General features: G+C 34.5%; 1 protein-coding gene across 2 annotated transcripts; it reads right to left on the reverse strand.

Moving 5' to 3' along the window:
- Positions 1-2,281: 2,281 nt before the first annotated feature.
- On the reverse strand, positions 2,282-20,725 carry LOC123552360 (thymidine phosphorylase-like). Of its 2 annotated transcripts, none has more exons than XM_045341972.2 (8): positions 20,328-20,725; positions 9,436-9,638; positions 8,458-8,686; positions 7,922-8,040; positions 7,492-7,654; positions 6,976-7,203; positions 6,261-6,401; positions 2,282-6,002 (listed from the first exon to the last, which is right to left on the reverse strand). In XM_045341972.2, exons 1-8 carry the CDS (start codon positions 20,485-20,487, stop codon positions 5,860-5,862), a joined length of 1,386 nt encoding a protein of 461 aa, XP_045197907.1. In that variant the 5' UTR covers positions 20,488-20,725; the 3' UTR covers positions 2,282-5,859. The 2 variants fall into 2 exon arrangements, with proteins under 2 accessions (XP_045197907.1, XP_045197906.2); XM_045341971.2 differs by lacking the exon at positions 20,328-20,725 and adding an exon at positions 14,434-14,687.
- Between the last annotated feature and the right edge of the window lie 430 nt (positions 20,726-21,155).

The raw sequence follows: 21,155 nt of genomic DNA on the forward strand, positions 1-21,155 counted from the left end.
ACACATACAAACAAAATAAACACACAAGGACAAAACAAACAAATACAGGAACACAGTGGGGCACTACGGACAGTTGTAAAACCACCACTGGGGAGTTTAAACCGGTTTATGGTGCACCTAACCTCAGTCTTAGCCCCATGTTCCAAAGTCAAAAGACAGTGTAAATAAAAGTTATACCTAGCTGCCAGGTGAAACCCTAACATACGTTAAGGCAACAGAAAGCACGTAATGTAAAACTGTTCCAGAATCAATATTTATGAAAGATCAAACCTATGAACTGATAGTCTTATTAACCTTTTACAATGCATGTACTGGTGTTTCGTTAAACGATTTCAAAATTGGCTGCATGGCATCAAATTTTGATACGCCGCTCCAAATCACACAACATGGTTTCAGTATGCATTAGACGGCGCCAAACTTTAATGAATCGTTTCACTTTACACTGCACGAACTCATGTTGCGTTTAACGTCTTCACATTGGACTGCATGGCATCAAGCTTTTATACACCGCTCTTAAATCACTCAAAGCGGTGTCAATATGCATTAGACAGCGTCAGGTTGTAATAAATCATTTCATCTTACAATGCACGTACTCACGTTGTGTTAAACGGCTTCACATTGAGCTGCATGGTTTCATGTTTTATTGGATGATTTCATATTACGGTGCATCGCAACAAGTCTTTCACTGCATCGTTCCATGTTTAAATGGATGGAATGAAGTTTTGTATTAAATGGTTTCAAAATACAATGCTATGAGTGTAAATATATTGGACGGGGTGGAGTTTTGAACTAGACGACATTGAAATGTATTGTACTGACTGACTTGTTTATGAATGGATTGTATATTTACTAATTTTGGCGGTAACCGCCGCCCATAGAAATATCTGCTACGAATACCTTACGAACACTTTACGAACATCATAGGACTTCAGGTACCTTGAGATAGTGGCCCTGTATTGGAAAATAAACAGTGTCGATTGTATTGAGGTCAACTGTCACATTATCAAAGTTTACTAATATTATCGTCACTTGAGTGCGGGATGCTCTTTTTTATTATTATTTCTTTTCTGTTTTAAGTTAAACAATACGGAGAATGATTAATTATTTACTCTGAAATAGGAACTTCGGTTCTATTTATAAACATTACTTTAACAGCTATCGTGAAAGGATAACGAACTTTCAGTTTCTTTCATTTATTCTACATCTGTTGTAAAGTATGTCTGATGTTTTATGCTTACTTTAGTCTTTATTACAGATTCCATCATTATACAGGAAATCATTTTCCACATTTGGAGAAATGGGCTTTCTGTAAATAAAGTTCTAACGAAATAATTTTACCAGTATTCGCACTGACTTCTTACGGAAGATTTTTGAAACGGGCGTACGCAAAATCGTACGAATTTCGTACGAAAAAGTTTTGTGAAACAAGCCCCTGGTGTTAAACTAAGTAGTCGCTGGTTGTTTTCCTGACTCTGGTCTACAATAAGGCATAGATCTACCTGACTGTATACATAATTTATTCTCGAAGATCACTTGTGGAATTTTTTTTGTAGTGTACGTATGACGCCACATTGTTATGACGACACGAATGAAGGTCAGTACGTGTGTTAGCGTCGCTAACGAGTCAATAAAAGATTTTAACATTTATCATGTGACTTGTGCTTCGAATAGAAATTCCGACAAATACAGGTTTGATAATAATACCTTTTGTTTATCTCAAACTGACATGTGAGCTTAGAGAGAAAAAAGGATTTTCAAAAGAAAATCAATGTCCCATTGAAGATGAACAATATTACAAACGCCTTCTTCCCAACGTAGATCTACATTTTAAATCCAGTGTCGTATGTTTCTTCATTTTAAACTAATACGTTGTGTTTATTTTGCGATCAGATAAACGTTCGATCCATGTGGACGCATTGTTTGAGAGAGCTAAGGTGCTTTCCAATGGAGGTGAAGATCCCGGGTTCGATTCCTGGTTACTCCCAATGCGGCGGTTTGTCCTTGGGCAAGGAACTTTGTCGCGATTGCCTAAGTTGACCCAACTGTAAATGGATATCAGCAAAGTGCTTGGGCTAAGGTAAAATTGGATTTTTACTGTTCTTAGGAAAGGATCGCTCAAAAGCTTTCAGAGCGTACGTTCAACGCGATAAATAAGATTTACCCTTACCCTTTTCAACCTTTATCATAGGACAGACCTATTATGCAATGTGTAAGTGTGGTAGGGAAGGATAGGATCATGCTTTTTCATTCGCCATATTCTAATAATAAAAACAAAGACGCATTTTCAAATATATATTTTAATACAATTTATTTTATTGAAAACAACTTTGCAGACCATAAAAAGAGACATTGTCTTCCTTTTGAAGTCTAGCATTATACAAATAATTTTGACAAACATATACACATATATCAAGTTTTTAAAATAATCTGTTCCTTGTTATTCCATTACAAAAATAAGTTTTATTCGAAGGAACAATATCAGATTGATTAATCGATATTTTTATTTTGCATATTCAATATGCAACATTGTATCACTAAGATATTTATCACTCAGTCTTTAGAATGGAATATTTGCAAGTCTACACGATATAACTCGTGAACGACATGCATTTTGAAATTTAATAGCAAAATGAGCAACGCCATGACAAAAGCTAAAATCGTGTTACTCACGAATGAATTGAAAAATCTCATCTCCGGTATTCCATGCTATAAAGGAGACCAGTCCCAAAATAAGTAGCAAACAGTCTTTGAATTGACTTATGAAGATGTTCCTAATTTATTTATTTTTGTCTGGTAATATTTGCCCAAAACAATAATATATTACGTGTTTCGTGGTGAATTATGAAAATAAAACAGTCAAATTTCACAGTGCGTGGGCAAGATGGGCAAAATGTGGATAGAATCTTGAAAAGACAAAATAAAAAGAAAATATGTCTGTTCTAGATATAAGATCAATATATCTTTCATTCGTAAACACCGGATTTTAAAGATTTACACGTGGCAACGTATGAAAAAAAATCTCAATTGTCTTTTATCATGACGTTGTTTCTATTTACACTGTACAACTATATAAAACATGACATAAAATGTAAAGACATGGCAAACAGTTTGTATGAAAATTCCTGTAGATATGTTAAAGTTTGACAAATGATACATTTGACCTAATCAAGCAATTGCTTACGCAATAAGGAAGCCCATATTACAGCCTCAAAACAATTTCAACAGAACACTTCATTAAGAACGGAAATCACAGCAAGTGAAAACAGTTATTTTATTAGCAACTTGAAAATTGTCGAAATTGGCAAGTGTTTATCTTTAGAAAGAAAAGTCAGTTTAGTTATTATACTATTATCGTTGGTCTGTGTACTATGCATTGCTAGAAAGATATATATTGCCTCTCATCACAGATGAATGGCTGTAAGGGTTATAAATACTCTTGTTTCGTATCATTGCCTGAGCCTCACTTTTTCTTCTTACTAGGCACCTTTATTTAATTCCTATTTTGATAATTTCATTTTTGGATTCATCTGTAATGTTTTTGTTCCTAGATAAAAATATAAGGCACACCAACATTATGGAATAACAAATGCATTTTCATTATCTTCACGAGTCCATTATATGTTATTTGCATGTATACATTATTTTGAACAATCATTGTATTTACAAATCAAATACCTAAATTTGTACAATTAAATATAGGTCACTAAAGCTGCCATAAGAAAAATCAATCTGAAAGAATAAGATAAACAAACAATAACAATATATACATAAATATTAAACTTAACAACATTTTACAGGAATCTCTTGTAAATTAGTATAATACATTTTATTCATAAAGCAATGCTAATCAGAAATCACAGTATTAATTTATTTTCTAGTTCATATGATGATAAAATGTATCTCGTTGCAATTTTCATATTAATAGAAAATATTCTATAATTCTATCTTTAAACAATAGTACCAGAATGTCACAATATACGCCCGTCATAGCAAATTTCTTTACACTAGCACCTGTATTTCAAATGGAATTTTAATTTTGTGGTTGTGTAATAATTATTGTAATTCTTTTGTTTTTCTTAGTCCGCAAAAAAACAACAAAAAACAACTCCTTACCAGGTAGAGATACCTTAAAATACACCTAAAATTTGAAAGTAACATATATGTTGTACCACAAAAAAGTGGTCTTAGTTTTTCCCTACGGTCAGTTATAAAAAAGTTACAATATAAGTTATTTATAGTTACAACTAATGGAAGTTAATCTTAAAAAAAGTCCACACAAAAATCCTTACCAGGTAGAGATAGGTCAAAATACACCTCGAAATTGGATGTAACATGTTGTACTATAGAAAAGTGGTCTCGATTTTTTTCCTACAACCACTCCGTCTCATGATGGTACAATGTGCCAAGTTACATCAAAATCCCTCCATGCATGAAGAAGAAATGCTCCGGACAAAGTCATTCTTGTATCTGACCTTTGGCCTCTAAGTGTGACCTTGACTTTAGACCTAGGGACCTGGTTCTTGCGCGTGACACTCCACCTTATGGTGTTGAACATTTGTGCCATGTTACATCAAAATCCCTCCATGCATGAAGAAAAAATGCTCCGGACAAAGTTTTCATTCTTGTATCGTTTGACCTCTAAGTGTGACCTTGACCTTAGATCTAGGGACCTGGTTCTTGCGCATGACATTCCGTCTCATGATGGTGAAAGATTGTGCGAAGTTACATCAAAATCCCTCCATGCATGAAGAAGATATGCTCCGGACAAAGTCTGTGGACGCCGCCCGCCAGGGGCGTCCCCATAGCACGTCCAGTTTTTCAAACGTACGTATAAAAATGAACCACGAAACAAGAACACAATTACCGGTATATAAAAGCATAATGTATACATAGTTCAAATGTGTTGTTCAATAAATAAAATTCTATAAAGGTGCGTTTCAATAACTGTGTACCTATGCAACTTTGCCATCTCATATATTACGTGAAACATATACGCACTGACACTAACAGAACATCTGATTAAAAGTATTTTTTCATCTTCTGTGACCGATGTTTTCCTTTTTGGGGGCAATCGTCATAATACTAATAAAACCTGTAAATGTGTAGGCACATAAAGAATAAAAATCATTTGGAGCTTTGTTATAACTTCTTCGTTGTTTTCTGAAAACATTGAATTTACAATATGTTTGAAAAGGTGTTATGAAAACCCCAACTATGTATGGTGCATTATAAATGTAACAACATCTTAGATCTTTTGAAAACATCTGACCACAGTCGATTAAAAATGCAGCAATTTTTTTTGTGAAAATACCATATGATACTTCAGTACCTATGATACCAGACAAGAGGACTAGGTATTGATGCATGTTTTCTGTAAAGTCTATAGGCGTTTATCTATGTCATATGAAACACAAGTTTGCAAAGAAACGTTTTAAGTTATATATAAAATTACTGTGATAACTATCTGTACTTTGTACAGTGTTTTACTAAAATTAACGAAAATATTTTATATTGTATGAGTCTCTTTAGACGTTAATTCATTGTTTCAACCACTGGAATTTCAATTTTGGTATATTTTCATTGAAATCCATTAGGATGGTGGCAAAATCTCATCTCTTATGATAATTGCAGACGTATAAAATGTTTGAAACGCACCTATACATATACAAACTTTTGAAACGCAGTTTAAAAGCCATGCAACTACTGACTTTTTGTACATGGTTAGACGTACACAAAACCGGAGCGATTGAAACGACTCTTTTGAGATTCCCAATTGAAAAAAATCAAAGCAACTTCTGCATAAGCAATGAAACACACAAAGGTTCAGCTGCAAATGAAAGGATCAGCGCAGTATGTTTATCACGTGATCACATCAACAACCCTTGTTCCTTTATGGGCGGTTTTAACTGGTTCTGGTCTGACATTGAGCGCATCTTCAAGCATGGAGACGAACATATCTGGTAACTTCTCTTCATTATGGTATACTGTCATCCATGTGGTGTCTATAATAAAATCAATAGGTTTCATTTTATTGATAGAAATAAATTGAAAGTAGTGAAAGAAAAGTGTATTTATTTCATAGAGATATAAGCCGGAGATAAAAGGCATGCAGTTAGGTTAAAGTTATCGTTGAAAGTCGTTTTGAATCTAATGATGACAGAAATCGGTGATTTTAACATCTATAGCCATATTCTGATTTTACAGAAGTAGCATTCTGATAACAAAATGGAAATAGGACAAATATTAAAAAAAATAGCTACCCTTTTCAACGTGTTTTCCAACATGTGTGGACAGATGTAAACCAACACCAAAACTTATAGCCTCGCCAGCCTTTGTTCTTCCGGCGCCTAATTTTCCTGTTACCACTGCACACTTCATGGCGTCAATATCATGGACATAACCTATTATTTAAGATGAATGTATTAGCCAATAAATACATATACGACAACTATAGATGTTCAAAACAAAATCAAGATTTATTCAAATATAACCAAATGTTAAATTTTGTAAAAAATAAATAATAATATGATATATATATTGGGCCTTTGTATTAGTGCCATGGTATAATAATTGCATAACAGGTAGTTTAAAATACTGGAAAATGCATTGTTTTTCTTAATGTTCATGAAGAAACTAGAAAGAAGCACATTGTTAGAAGGTTATATAAGGCAAATCAAATTTTACCAAATTTTAAAATTAAATGTTATTTATGTTGTCATGGCAACGGAAATTCCAAAGCACCCTTGCACCATAAAACTATTCTTAACGTCACATCTCAAAATACCTTCGACCGGTGACTTACATAAAGGCATTGTAAAATTTCAGATTTGAAAAGAAAAAGAATGTTCTTCATGAATATATTGTTATCTCAATTTTGATTTTTTTTTACTCATACAGGTTTTATCATGGAACAGGCCCATATTATATATATTGAACCTAATACAAAACAAAAGCCTTGATTATTTACAATCTTACCTGACATTTCAGATTTGATTTGTGTTGAATGTTTTGCCCTTGGCAATATTTCAAAAACGTCAACCCCCTTTTCACATAATCTGTCTGCCAGATCTGCTTTCACACCTTGTGCCTTCATCATGGCGGCAAATTTTGCAATGGCTGTACCATTATGTAGTGTTCCGTTAATAATATTATAAGCTTCTTGTAGGCCCGATGCGTGACCGGCTTTAAACAGTAATTGGCCACCTATAAAACATATGTTACTATGAATTTTTGTTTATTATTGTAGTAACATTTTAAATTAAACTAAAAATACCCGACAATGTTTTACAATCTGTTTTATCAAGAACACCTTTCGCTGAGCCCCTATGGCAACATCCTTTGACCGGGAGGGAGACTACCATTGCTACCTCTAACTTCATTACAGAAACACAGACCTATTTATCTTTTATTAGCAAATAAACACAACTATGATTAAGTTATTACTACTTTCTGCTGTGTTCTTTTGTTAAGTGTAACTATTGTTTGACATACCTAAACGTATCACCAGATCTGTCAAATCTTGTGGTCCGTCTCCATGGAGACAATGTATAGATTCGGCTACTTCTAAAGCATTACCGACCATGTGGCCAAGTGGCGAGTCCATGTCTGTTAGCAAAGCCACAGTTTTTACACCCGATCCATTTCCTGCTTTCACCTAGAATACAAATACAACACCTGTATTAAAATAGTATTTGATATTCAAGCAGAGATTAATACGATAAACTAGTGACTAATGTGGCTATAGTTTAGAACGAATGAATAAATAGCACGTTTACTGTTTGGGACCCTTTACCTTTATTGATATTGTGGTTTTATCATAGTAAATCTTTTCAAATTTGATTTAAGATAAAAAGCAAACAAAAACACAAAAATGAAATTCTTTCATTTTAAATCTAGATTTATTTACTGAAATCCATATTACCATTCTAGTGGCAAGTTCTCGAGCGCTTTGTTCATCTTTTAGGAATGCGCCTTTCCCAATTTTTACATCAAGAACTAAAGCATCTAGAGATTCAGCAACTTTCTTTGAGATGATTGATGCTGTAATCAGAAGTAGGTTGTTGGAATATTATTTGAATACAAATAATCTTGATGGAAAAAACTGGGTGCAGATTAACACCCACCAGAAAAAGCACAAAGAAATAAACCGTGGGTAACAACAAAAAACCTTTACAAAGAACTTTCACATTATTTCTTCTAATATAAATAAAAAACATAAAGAATTCTATATCTTTATTAGTGAAGTGTAGTTAAAAGGAATACGAAATATTAAATAATACCGCAACTATGCTTATATATGGCTTATAGAAATAAGACAATATTGCAAAATGTAATATTATAATGAAATTTACTGATATCAAAAATATTCATTACATAATTTAAAAAAATAGCCAATTGAAAGTTTTACAGTTCAAATACACCTAGTTCAATTCTATCCTAGAACAATTTTCAGCTTACATGTGATAAGGCCGATGTTTTCTGTTGTGGAGGTGACGTCACGAGTCGCGTAGAGAATTTTGTCTGCTGGAACAAGGTTGCTGGTTTGACCTACGATACAACATCCTACGTTCTTCATTACTTGCAACATAGCTTCATGCGATAATGATACATTAAAACCAGGGATCGACTCAAGTTTGTCTAGAGTGCCACCAGTGTGGCCAAGGCCTCTTCCCGATACCATTGGTACCTAAAACAAGTTTAAATTGTATATAAATGATTTTGATTAAATGCATTTTATAACAAAACAATCTGCATTCAACAATGCAAAACTGAGTAGATATTGAATACGCAAGAAAGGATATGCATGATTTTCAGTATACCCTCAAGTACAGTGGATGTCAGACATCATATAATCATTTATCACAGGATAAGGGGAACTACGTTTTGTATACGCTTTTAAACTAACATTTTTTTTCCATTTCTATAATAATTTTCTCTATGAGTAAACGTATTGTAGATTTATTTAATGTTTGAAATAAAGACAGTAACTATAAGACTGTTGGCGGGAAAACATCGTTTAAGGTGTGTAAATTATTTTCGCATTAAGTCAAATAACTACGTAGCCTGTTCATTGATGTTGTCAAACTCATATCTAACTTATTAGGTCAGTAGTGGAGTGGTGTAGATTACGAGGTAGGCCACCAAGATGTAAACAAATTGTTGATAAACTTCTGTAAGGACCGGTTTTGGTAAATATTTGCTAACACTTAATCATTTTGTTCAAAATCACCTGATGTCTAGATAGAAGTAAGGCAATGTAATGTTTAAAGTTGTTGTGACGGTAGTATATAAATCATTGCACTTCAAGTTTTACTTGAGCACCATTCGTTACAAAATTGAAGGGAAATTAAAACGTTGAAAAACTGAAATAAATAACTCAATGTCTAAATGTTCAAATGGCAATGCACGTGTAATAGGTTTACTGACAGCTTTTACCTTAACACCACACGCCGCCAAGGCAGGTGCAAGCACTAAGCTCACTTTATCACCAACACCACCTGTGCTGTGTTTGTCAACAACAGAACCCTTCCACTCATCAGGCCACCTGAGAACATCCCCAGAATGTGTCATAGCTCTAGTAAGGTTAGTGGTTTCCTCGTTGTCAAGACTTCGGATGAACATTGCCATAAGCATAGCACCTGCAAATACATAAGGCCATTGTCAGTTTTATTTCTTTTCCTCTATTATGAGAAATAACTGACACAATTCGCAAAATGTGTCCTTTTAAAGGACGTTTGGACGTTTCAAGATAAACCATTAGAACGATTTTCTAGATAGATATAAAACATCTCCCATATGAAATTAAGAGTGATCGTAAGTAAGTGTGTTCTGTAAAACCGCCATAAGGACCACAAAAATTTAGTCAACTGCTTTTTTGTCTCAGACTTATGTCGAGATATGCAGCATACTGAAATGACAGATGGTATAGGTCATGTAGGATGCCCAAAATACAATACATAGAAAGTCATAGAAAAGCAGCTTTCATCAGTCTCATTTTGCGTCAAGACTACATTGAGGTATTATTCGGCTGTTTAAAAGTCTGTTTCGACTTTCGAATTTTCGTATGAAAATTATTGCGTTATCAAGAAATGATAAATTAAAGTATTGACCTTCATCTTTGCTGTCAATGCAATCAGTCCACAGCGGTTAAAAGGTCACAGATATACGTTTCATCTCTAGACGATTTTACTTACAACCTTATACTAACCCACTTTCATCATCAAAATATTGTATTACAGATAAGGTCACCCCGAAACAAGACATTACACTGTTATCTGTTAAAGCCTAATCTGTCATTGCCATGTTATAGTAAATCTTAAAGAATGTTAGGTCAACACAATCATTACTTTCTCGGGCACAGTCTTCTCACCAATTAATGGTAAATACTGTTTGAATGCACGGAAAGCAAACAGAACTGGAACTTCTCTAAACTTATAACTTTTGGAATGTATAAGTTCAACAATACTAAGAAGATCAACAAAAAACACGATAGTAATAAAAACATAATAGTTTATTTTATGGATATTTCGGCGCTAGTTTTTTTCACAGTTTTAAATAAAATTATAACTCGAATATTCTGACTTCTTACTGCCTTTTGTAAACTACTTTCGCTATTGAATATCGATGTCGGCGCTTTGAACACTATTTTCCCGACGTTGAATAAAAATCGAAATGGGTATTGATACGAGTGAGACGATTTTTGAGAAACAAATAATATATCTTATTTCTACTGGCCTGAATGGTAAATTTATTTATTTTCCAAATGAAATTTTGCTTCTAATCTGCAACAGCTCTGAATGGCAATATCGATAATATAGCCTTTTTAGCAAAGCAAAAGTCTTAAGAGTACATATTTTTCGTAACTGGAATTATCATTATAGATTTAAGTCTCTGATATGGCTACCAACATTTTTTATTTATTCAATGTACAAAGATCAAGAACTGTAAAACAAAAATTAACAACGTAATATAAACAAGCACCATGGTTTTGACGAGTACAATAGTTAAACACTAGAAGAGATGTTATACAAAATTACTCTAGAGTGTAAATGTTACATGTTCGATATAGATATCTACTGTTTTTGTATTTTGATAAGCTGGGCAAACGAAAACAATATTTTAACATGTACTTTCGTCAACAAACGTATGCAGGCGCCAATGCACTACACTGCCAACTAGTACAATCGTTGCTTTGGTATAATTGTATCTGTTAATATAGGCAGTGCAATCCTTTGAGATATCACACTCACTCAGTTTGAAAACCTCTCACATAAGTCGCCAAGAGTGACTCTGGTTGAACGTATATGACTAAATTCAAACTCGATTAAAATGAATTAATGGTTAACCCTCATGTTGATAAATCGTCTGCTTCCCCATCATTACCTAACCCTTCGGCCTATCATTTTTCATATATTTATTGACGTACGGTGGATATACGCCATCTGTACTTTAATGGATACACTACTTGTTCAGTATGAAGGACGTCTGTAAAATTGTTCCAAATAAAAGACACACAAGAGTTATGAACCTAAACCGGAGATTTGATAACGAATTTCATAAATGGTAATTTATAGCCCTCATGAAAGACCTTATCAGTACATTAAGCTACTTCTTGTCCATACAAAACTGATAACTGAATTCCTCTCTAGAAGGTGGTCGTTCAGTCTGAACTTTCGTAGTCATAACATGCTCAGGTTTTGACGGCGAATTTAGTTCAAGGATAGTCTTACCTTTAGAATGAATATTTTGCGCATGCCCGTGCGCAATAATACTGTTCAAATACTTTAGAAAGTCGGTTAATGTTTACTTTTCACGCATGCGCACTTTAAAATATGATGCAACACACTCAGATTTGTTTGTATTTTGTTGGTAAGTTGCCATTTCTTTTCATTTGACAGCAAGAAATATACAAGGCTACCACTTGTACAATCTATACTAAAGCTGGTAACCCAGATAACAATGGGTCACTGTGTCAATGCAAAATTTTAATATAAGCACGTGATTTTTAATCTTTACGGTCTTAGACATTCCCGGCTAGTCCAAGGGTAGTTACGTACATCACGCACATCTACTGCATGAATCTCGCTTACACCAATTTTACAGCGCTTCTAGTTCATGAAAGTGGTTATCGAGTGATTTAGACCATCTTCAATGTAAAATCCCTGCCCACCGTACATTATAACTAACAAAGAATGTTTCTTAAGTTTTAAAAGTGCACCAGATTCCGATTACCTCCGAACAGTGAGGTTACCTATATAGATATAGTTAATTGTAATCACGACAGTGCCGACGAAATGACAAATTTCGTAGTTTGAAAGTAGTTATTCAACGTCTGTTTTAAGCATGTGTAGACAGAAATATCACTTTCAACTTACAAGTTCAATAACTTGTTGGCTTGTTTCACAGTCGATTCTTAGTAACGTTCAAATGACCGTGTTTACAACATACTTAGACATGATAACGTTTACAAACAGGATTTCAGTAAAACTATAACTCCAGTAACAGGGTTCACAATTCATTATTTCGTTAAAATGACATTTCTTTTCATTTTTAGATAACATCGCAGATTTTAATTGAGACTTGTATCCTCGTGGTATGTTTTTATTTGATTTATGGTTAAATGAGCCGTGCCATGAGGAAACCAACATAGTGGGTTTGCGACCAGCATGGATCCAGACCAGCCTCCATGCTGTTCGCTTTTAAAACCTATTGGAATTGGAGAAACTGTTAGCGAACAGCATGGATCCTGACCAGACTGCGCGGATGCGCAGGCTGGTCTGGATCCATGCTGGTCGCAAACCCACTATGTTGGTTTTCTCATGGCACGGCTCAAATATGTTGACCACAAGACTTACTTTGAGTCAGAAGGCTGCAAAAAATAAGTAAATAAAAAATAAAAAGCTCAGACGTATCCGAGGTTCTTTATAACGCCTTTGTTTTGCATGGGTGGCCACGTTAAAATTGATCTACAGTGCATATCACGTCATTGGCGGTTGCCAATTCAATATTTTGCGTTACCATATAACATTAACATTACTTAACACGAGCTATATGTATTTTGACCTACAAAGAAAAAGACGTAGAAATCAACAAAGTCAATGTCAAAAGAATTTCCATGAAAACAAGGTTTGTAAAAACAATAAATACTTAAAACGGAAAAAATTGTCTTTGTTCGATATTATCGCTTTGAGTGTAAACTGATAGTATGCAGAAAACCGCATTGAGCAGAGGGTATTTGAGTGTAAACTGGGTGTATGCAGAAAATCGCATTGTGCAGATGCATAATGTAGGGCGAACTGAAAGTGAGAAACATTCCTTTACGATCTAGTGTACGGTGGGCTAGGTTGTTTCATAGAAGATTGTCTTACTAACTCAAATAACGACATACATGAACTTGAAGCGATGTAAAAATAAGCGAAATTTTATTCAGAAGGTTTGCGTGACGAATGTACCTTCCCTTGAGTGCACATGAACCTATATTCTTCACGAAACATCCAAGGTATCACCAACGTTTGTTTAAATCATAAAACATAATAATAAACAGTTAAATTATACAATAGCAAATGATAATTTGAAAACTATTTTATAATGAAAAAACTCTTCTTACTCCAAGGGAATAGGTCTCGTGTTGTGAATGAATGAATGTGTAAATAATACTACAACAAAAAAGTTCTTAAAAGAATGTCAAACGTTATACTATTCCTATTACTTTTGTAGAATATGGTATGCGGGCTGAAGGTTGAATTGAAATATTTGGCTCTCGGGGGTAACCAAAACATTAGTATCTTCTAACCAAATTATTAATCTATACATTTGAGCCGTGCCATGGGAAAACCAACATAGTGGCGTTGCCACCAGCATGGATCCAGACCAGCCTGCGCATCCGCGCAGTCTGGTCAGGATCCATGCTGTTCGCTTTTAAAGCCTACTGCAATTAGAGAAACCGTTAGCGAAGAGCATGGATCCTGACCAGGCTGCGCGAATGCGCAGGCTGGTCTGGACCCATGCTGGTCGCAAAGCCACTATGTTGGTTTTCTCATGGCACGGCTCATTTATCTGTATCATGAAAACAGTACTTTTGAAAAACTTGACTAGCATATTGTGATCGCTATCTTATTTACTGTTGAATTAGCAATAATTAGAAAAAGGACAACTGAGATCAATTAAACAAAAATAATAAAAGAAACAAAAACTTTAAGAATGGGTCTGAAAGTCTGAATGATACATTTAGAACTGAACTCGCTTCTTAAATGAACTTACCGAAGTCTCGAAATAAGTAAAATTCACAAACCATCATATACTATGCAATGTCAATAAATAATCTACATGTACACATATACATCAATAATTAAAAAACAAAAAGTAGAAGCTATGTATCAAAAATGATTAATTTTTATTTATCAGGAAAACTTGAAATATTGACGAAATATTTACCTAACTGTCCCTCCTGAACATGTCCTTTCACAACTTGTCTGATGAAATATTCTATCTCATTTCTTGTAAGCTTCCCCCCATCTCTCTTCTTCATTATTAAACTAGGCATACAGAAACCATTAGATATAACACGTTCTCCTGATATGCCATTTTGATCATATTTTTCAGTTGGCCGCATTATTATCTGTCTTTCTTTTCCCCTTAAATGTGAACAAACTCTATCAGTTGCGAAGTATGCAATGGTATTATTACAGTACCGTCAATGTATTTATATGGTGTCAGTGCGAATCGTTCATGAATTCGTCACTTATGCAAACGATTTCAGGTTCATAGAAGCACGTTGACATACTGACATAGATTGTGGACACTTTCCTATCAAACATATCAGCCAATAGAACAACGAAAAGTACACTTTAAATGCGTAGTAGATCAGAGGTACATGAGCACGCACCACTTAGTTGTTATCTATCAGTTTTAATACCTTAACCTGATACCCTTTGTGTACCCGGTTCAAACTGAATGAGAAATCATTTTGATATCGATGTTTAAAAAGCTAATTTATTCAAATAAGCTCACAAGAAGAATAAATCACATTTGTCTTAGTTGGGAAATTTACTGATTTTCATTTATTTTCTGCATAACTAAAACAACAAGAGATCACAGAGTGATCTTTGCGCCCACCAATGTGCCATTTTTGAGTGTTCCAAATTTCAAGACTTATTGACTAGCTCAAGGTCAAATTTCATTTCCGTACACAACACAAATCTATGCATGTGATCCAAATTTGAAGCCTGTACCTTCAAAAATGTGAAAGTAGGTCACTAGGTCAATGTCAAGGTCAAAGTTTGTTTCGGTATACAAAACTATGCATGTGGTCCTAAATTTGAAGCCTGTAGCTACAGAAATGTGAAAGTAGGTCACTAGGTCAATCTTAAGGCCAAAGTTCATTTCGGTACATAAAACTATGCAAGTGGTCCAAATTTGAAGGCTGTAGTTTGAGAAATGTAAAAGTAGGTCACTAGGTCAAAATCCAGGTCAAATTTTACTTCGGAATACAAAACTATGCATGTGGTCAAAATTTGAAGCCTGTACCTTCAAAAATGTGAAAGTAGGTCACTAGGTCAATGTAAAGGTCAAAGTTTGTTTCAGTACACAAAACTATGCATGTGGTCCAAATTTGAAGGCTGCAGCTTGAGAAATGTAAAAGTAAGTCACTAGGTCAAAATCAAGGTCAAATTTGATTTCGGAATACAAAACTATGCATGTGGTCCAAATTTGAAGCCTGTACCTTAAAAATGTGAAAGTAGGTCACTAGGTCAATGTAAAGGTCAAAGGTCATTTCAGTACACAAAACTATGCAAGTGGTCCAAATTTGAAGGCTGTAGCTTGAGAAATGTAAAAGTAGGTCACTAGGTCAAAATCAAGGTCAAATTTTATTTCAGAATACAAAACTATGCAAGTGGTCCAGATTCGAAGCCTGTACCTTCAAAAATGTGAAAGTAGGTCACTAGGTCAATGTCAAGGTCAAAGTTTTTTTCGGTACACAAAACTATGCATGTAGTCCAAATTTGAAGGCTGTAGCTTGAGAAATGTGAAAGTAGGTCACTAGGTCACAATCAATGTCAAATTTCATTTTGAAACACGAAACTATGCATATGGTCCAAATTTGATGCCTGTACCTTTAAAAATGTGAAAGTAGGTCACTAGGTCAAAATAAAGGTCAAAGTTTTTTCCAGTGCACAAAATTATGCATGTGGTCCAAATTTGAAGGCTGTAGCTACAGAAATGTGAAAGTAGGTCACTAGGTCAAAATCAAGGTCAAGTCATGTCAAGGTTCATCTTGCCACTCAAAAAGATCATGTGGTCCAAGTTTGAATGTTGTAGTTACTGACAAGAACATTTTAAAAGCTTTTCCCTATATAAGTCTATATGAACCATGTGACCCATATTTAACCCTAGGAGGATAATTTGAACAAACTTGGTAGAGAACCACTAGATGATGCTACATTACAAGTATCAAAGCCCTAGGCTTTGTGGTTTGGACAAGAAGATTTTCAATGTTTTTCCCTATATAAGTCTATGTAAACCATATGACCCCCAGGGCGGGGCCATATTTGACCCTAGGGGTATAATTTGAACAATCTTAGTTGAAGACCACTAGATGATGTCACATACAAAATATCAAAGCCCTAGGCCCTGTGGTTTTGGACAAGAGGTTTGGACAAGAGGTTATTCAAAGTTTTTCCCTATAAAAGTCTATATAAACCATGTGACCCCCAGGGCGGGGCCATATTTGACCCCAGAGAAATAATTTGAATCATCTTGGTAGAGGACCACTAGATGATGCTTCATACCAAATATCAAAGCCATAGGCTCTGTGGTTTTGGACAAGAAGGTTTTCAAAGTTTTTCCCTATATAAATCTATATAAATTATAAAAATAAACAAAGGGCCATAATTCATTCATAAATTGTTGTACCAGTCTGATTTTCAGGGGGACACAACTAGGGTACCAATACATCATTTTGACAAAGTTTGGTCAAAATCCCCCCAGTAGTTTCTGAGAAGATGCGATAACGAGAAATTGTTAACGGACGGACGGACGGACGGAATGACGGACGGACGGACCACGGACGCAGAGTGATTTTAATAGCCCACCATCTGATGATGGTGGGCTAAAAATATATTATCGGTATCTCACAACACGGGACAAGAGTTATCGTTATTTGCGAACAGAGCTTTAATGTGAAAAAATACACCTTGCAAAAGAATGTTTGGCATTTAGAATGACTTGGAAATCAATTTCACAAATTCAACATTTATTAATATTTCTTAATTTTTGAATGTATAAACTATTACACTTATAAAGGTTCAGTGTATCAAACGAATGTTGCTTATAGGCCTAACTATAGTAAAGGAACCAGCGTGGGAGCCATCTGGTCTAGTCGCGTAATGGCGGACAGGTTTTTGAACACTAATTTTTCACTTGGCATGGCAACAGAGGTCTAAATTAAAGCTAGTTTCTGGTTAAATGTCATTGGGGATGTATTTTTGACCTTTTGGTAAGACAAATAGGAGAGGAGGTTGTATTTGGTGAAGTGAAACTCAATTTTAGGTCACAGCAGTGTGATTTTGATGTGATTTTACTGTAAGCAAATGTGACAAGAGAAATCTCTCTTAGAAGATACATGACCACTACTTTTCTCTTCATTTTCTATCAGTTTTATCATAACTCTTTAAAATGAGGCAAGGATTTGTTCTCTGAAATGGGTCTAGCTATGTTTGGTACCTCTTTAAAAAATGTAAGTTTTATATAGAATATATAGGGAAAACTATTTACATGTTTGTGACCTTGTATGTCGCTTAACTACCCTTGAATATTTTCCTAAGAAATGCATGATAGCAGAGGGGGTTAATAGACAGTATTGTATTCCAGCACATGTTTGATAAGAGAGCTATCCGCAATTGCTATTGATTTGTGCACAAAACACTTAATAACCCACCGTTAAACAATCATTCAAGGGTTTTCATGCAGTCGCATTTTGTTAATCATTGTCAAAACAATGAATATCATCACTTGTGTTAAATGAGCGGCACCATGAGATAACCAACTTAGGGCATTTGCGCAGTCTGGGCAGGATCCATGTTGTTCGCTTTCAAAGCATATTGCAATTAGAGAAACCGTTAGCGAACAGCATGGATCCTGACCAGTCTGCGCGGACGCACTATGTTGGTTTTCTCATGATGCGGCTCAAATAATGCTGGACAATTTACATTCGCAAGTTGCTTTGCTAAAGAAAATAGTAGCGAAAATAAAGTCATTGCGAATATAAACTGAACGTTAACATATATGCTTGTGGAGAACACTTTGATTCTTCCATTTGTTTTACAACTTGGCATCAAAACTTTATATGGATGACAAATTTTTATATTTATCTAGATGAACAGTTATTACTTTCCTTTTGTATAATTTATTATACGGCATTTATATAGCACTCTTTTCATGCACATGTAAAAATTCAAAAGTGCTTTGCAGAGTACATTGCAAAAATACAATTACAAATTCAACACAAACAAAGTTTTTTTTACAAAAAAAAAAAAAAAAAAATAATAAATTAAAACAAAACAAGACAAACATATATACATATTTAAGATAATATCTGTAAAATACTATTCTACCCTGTTACATGAAAAGAAAAATGTATTGATCAGTTGCGAAATGTTGTACTAAGAAGTGAATTTTAGCAGGCTTTTGAAGGTTGCCAGCGTGTCAGCTTCCGTAATATTGACGGGAAGGGAGTTCCGAAGCTTGGGAGCAGTGAATGAAATGCTCCAATTGCCATACTTCATGGTTTTAGTATTTGGCACAACCAGTGACAGCGTAACTTAGGTTTTGCAAGACTTCAACTATAACTTTTCTATATTTTTCGAAGTTGTAAGTCCCCGAATCTCACAACCATATGTTATGATAGATGACAAAACACATCAAATATTTGTAAAACTGCCTTTTGTTTTGTGTCATATCATTTTAATTGAAAAGTGTGTTTTCATTGCCTTTTAACCTTTTCAATACATATTTGATATTAAAGGATCTGTAGCAAAATGGAAATTGTATTTACAGTTCATCATTGATTTTTGAATTTCACAAATGACTTGTACGTTGGCTTCGGATTATCGGTCAATTCGGAGTTTTTACCCTTAACCTATTGAGTAGGTACCATTGTAATTTGTATAGATTTATCCGCTAACAAATAATTCCTTTTGTAATAATGGGTATCCTAGTATTAATTTTTATATGGCCTTTATACCTAGAATAAACGTCTGTTTATAAAGCAATTATACATAGATAAAACAATTGTTTATTGGGCAATTATTTTTCACTTAGAATATAGGCAAATGTAAATAATTTAATTTTGGTAGACAATTTATACAAATATATAGTATCAACTCTTTTGTAAATGCTAAAAGGCACCAAGTGTCTCAATAAGAAAACTGTGAAAGCAATGAGCATGTATATTATTTTATACAATATTCGATGCTTTCGTTTTTTTTGCCTTGTTTGAAATGTTGTATTGATTGCTCATGTTTACCTTATTTATTCATGTTATGTGAAATGAGTAAAATAATATCATTCTGGTGTTGCTATATAAAAACATTTCATTGAAAATAAACATTATGATTCGGTACTCGGTAGTCCTTAATCTTATTGTCAATTTCTAACTGTAATAAAAATAAGGTAATTCTAGTTTCACACCTTTTTCTTCAATAAAATCTCTAAAGAGATCATTTGGAAGCCTAGAATGCAACCAAGCAAAATAATGGGAGACTCGGTTTGAATGAGTCTGTTCATGAGAGGTAATGTAAGGTGCAACACCCCGCACGCCCCCTAGCAGCGGATTAAGTGGAATTCTATTTCAGTAAAAATGAGTGTATTCCATGATACCAAATGACCAGAAAATATAACAAAAGATAATAGATAAGGGTACAGAGCACCACAAACACAGCCTAAGAGCCACACATTTGAAAAGTAGGCCCACAACAAAAAGAAGCTGTAACGGAAAAAATATTATTGACGGGTTGCTTAAAAAATCCAAAAAGTACATTTCATTTTTATGCAAAATATAGAAAAAGAGGGGAGTGGGTGGGGGTGGGGGTGAAGGGGAAAGTGGAACAAGAATGAATATTCAAAAGGAAATGCTACGTTCCTGAATCACAGTTACCCTACAACGTAAACCACACACTGCAAAACATGTATAATTACCACCATTGAAACACAAGATAACATATTAACTTTGTCCTGGGTCTAAGTCTGACTTACAGACACAGAATAGCGACAAGTATTCGTCCCGTTTCAAGTATAGCATATCACAGTACATGTATTTCTCTACTACCAACCTATTTGAGCCTCCTGTATTGTTCCCTCGACCACACCTCGGACAAAATATTCAATTTCCTCTTCTCGTAACGAAAGACCGTCACGTTTTTTGCCGATTAAATCCGAAATCGACACATTATTGTTCCCACAGCTATCCTGCCGTTGATAATTCTGACTCATTTTTCATAAACTTCTTTAATATTGTACTAAAGTGACTTTTCTTCCAACTGTCTATTTCAAAACATCCGTTTTCATATCATTTAATAGTACAAAGTAATTAACGACGAATTCTACATGCGTAAATTATCCAGTTTTTAAAGATACTATATTATGCTAAATCATGACTTGAAATGCTGATACATATTAAGTTTGGCCAGTTATATGCTGTCACTTTTTATAGGAAAAATATGACGGCCATTTATCGGTCACTGAAGTGAATTTCTATTTCTGTCCCATTTTCCGGCCTAGGAATTCAATTCAGGAAGCTCTTGATTGGCAGATAAATGTTTGCTTTAATGCGTTATCAGTTCCCGCTCTTTTCTTTAGTAGAAATAATTTCCTTATCAGTGATTGAAATTTTTTCAACGAGACAAAAATCGATACATTTCGGCAATAAATCCGTAATAAGACTTTCTGTCACCGGTTATTGCAGGAAGGAAGAAGTAGATCCATCCCATTTATTTTCAAGGTTAGCTAGGTAACATAAGGTGAGAGGAAGCAGTAAGTGCCAGCATACATGTAGTATAATAGGGTTATTACAATAGTAGCTTGATCTGGGATGCTATATTCCGCTATATCGGATGCCGTGTGATCCACCATGGCTAAATCGGTCGAATACATCATCCTAC

The sequence above is a fragment of the Mercenaria mercenaria genome, chromosome 4, assembly GCF_021730395.1.
Source record: "Mercenaria mercenaria strain notata chromosome 4, MADL_Memer_1, whole genome shotgun sequence".
NCBI lineage: Eukaryota > Metazoa > Mollusca > Bivalvia > Venerida > Veneridae > Mercenaria > Mercenaria mercenaria.

Bases quoted from the DNA above. Each gene is read 5' to 3' on its own strand.
- LOC123552360 (XM_045341971.2), bottom strand. From the start codon at position 14,611: ATGCGGCCAACTGAAAAATATGATCAAAATGGCATATCAGGAGAACGT. The intron at 9,639-14,433 runs GTAAATATTTCG...ATGTATTTGCAG, and splicing joins TGTTCAGGAGGGACAGTTAG to GTGCTATGCTTATGGCAATG. The intron at 8,041-8,457 runs GTAAGCTGAAAA...TTCTGATTACAG, and splicing joins AAACATCGGCCTTATCACAT to CATCAATCATCTCAAAGAAA.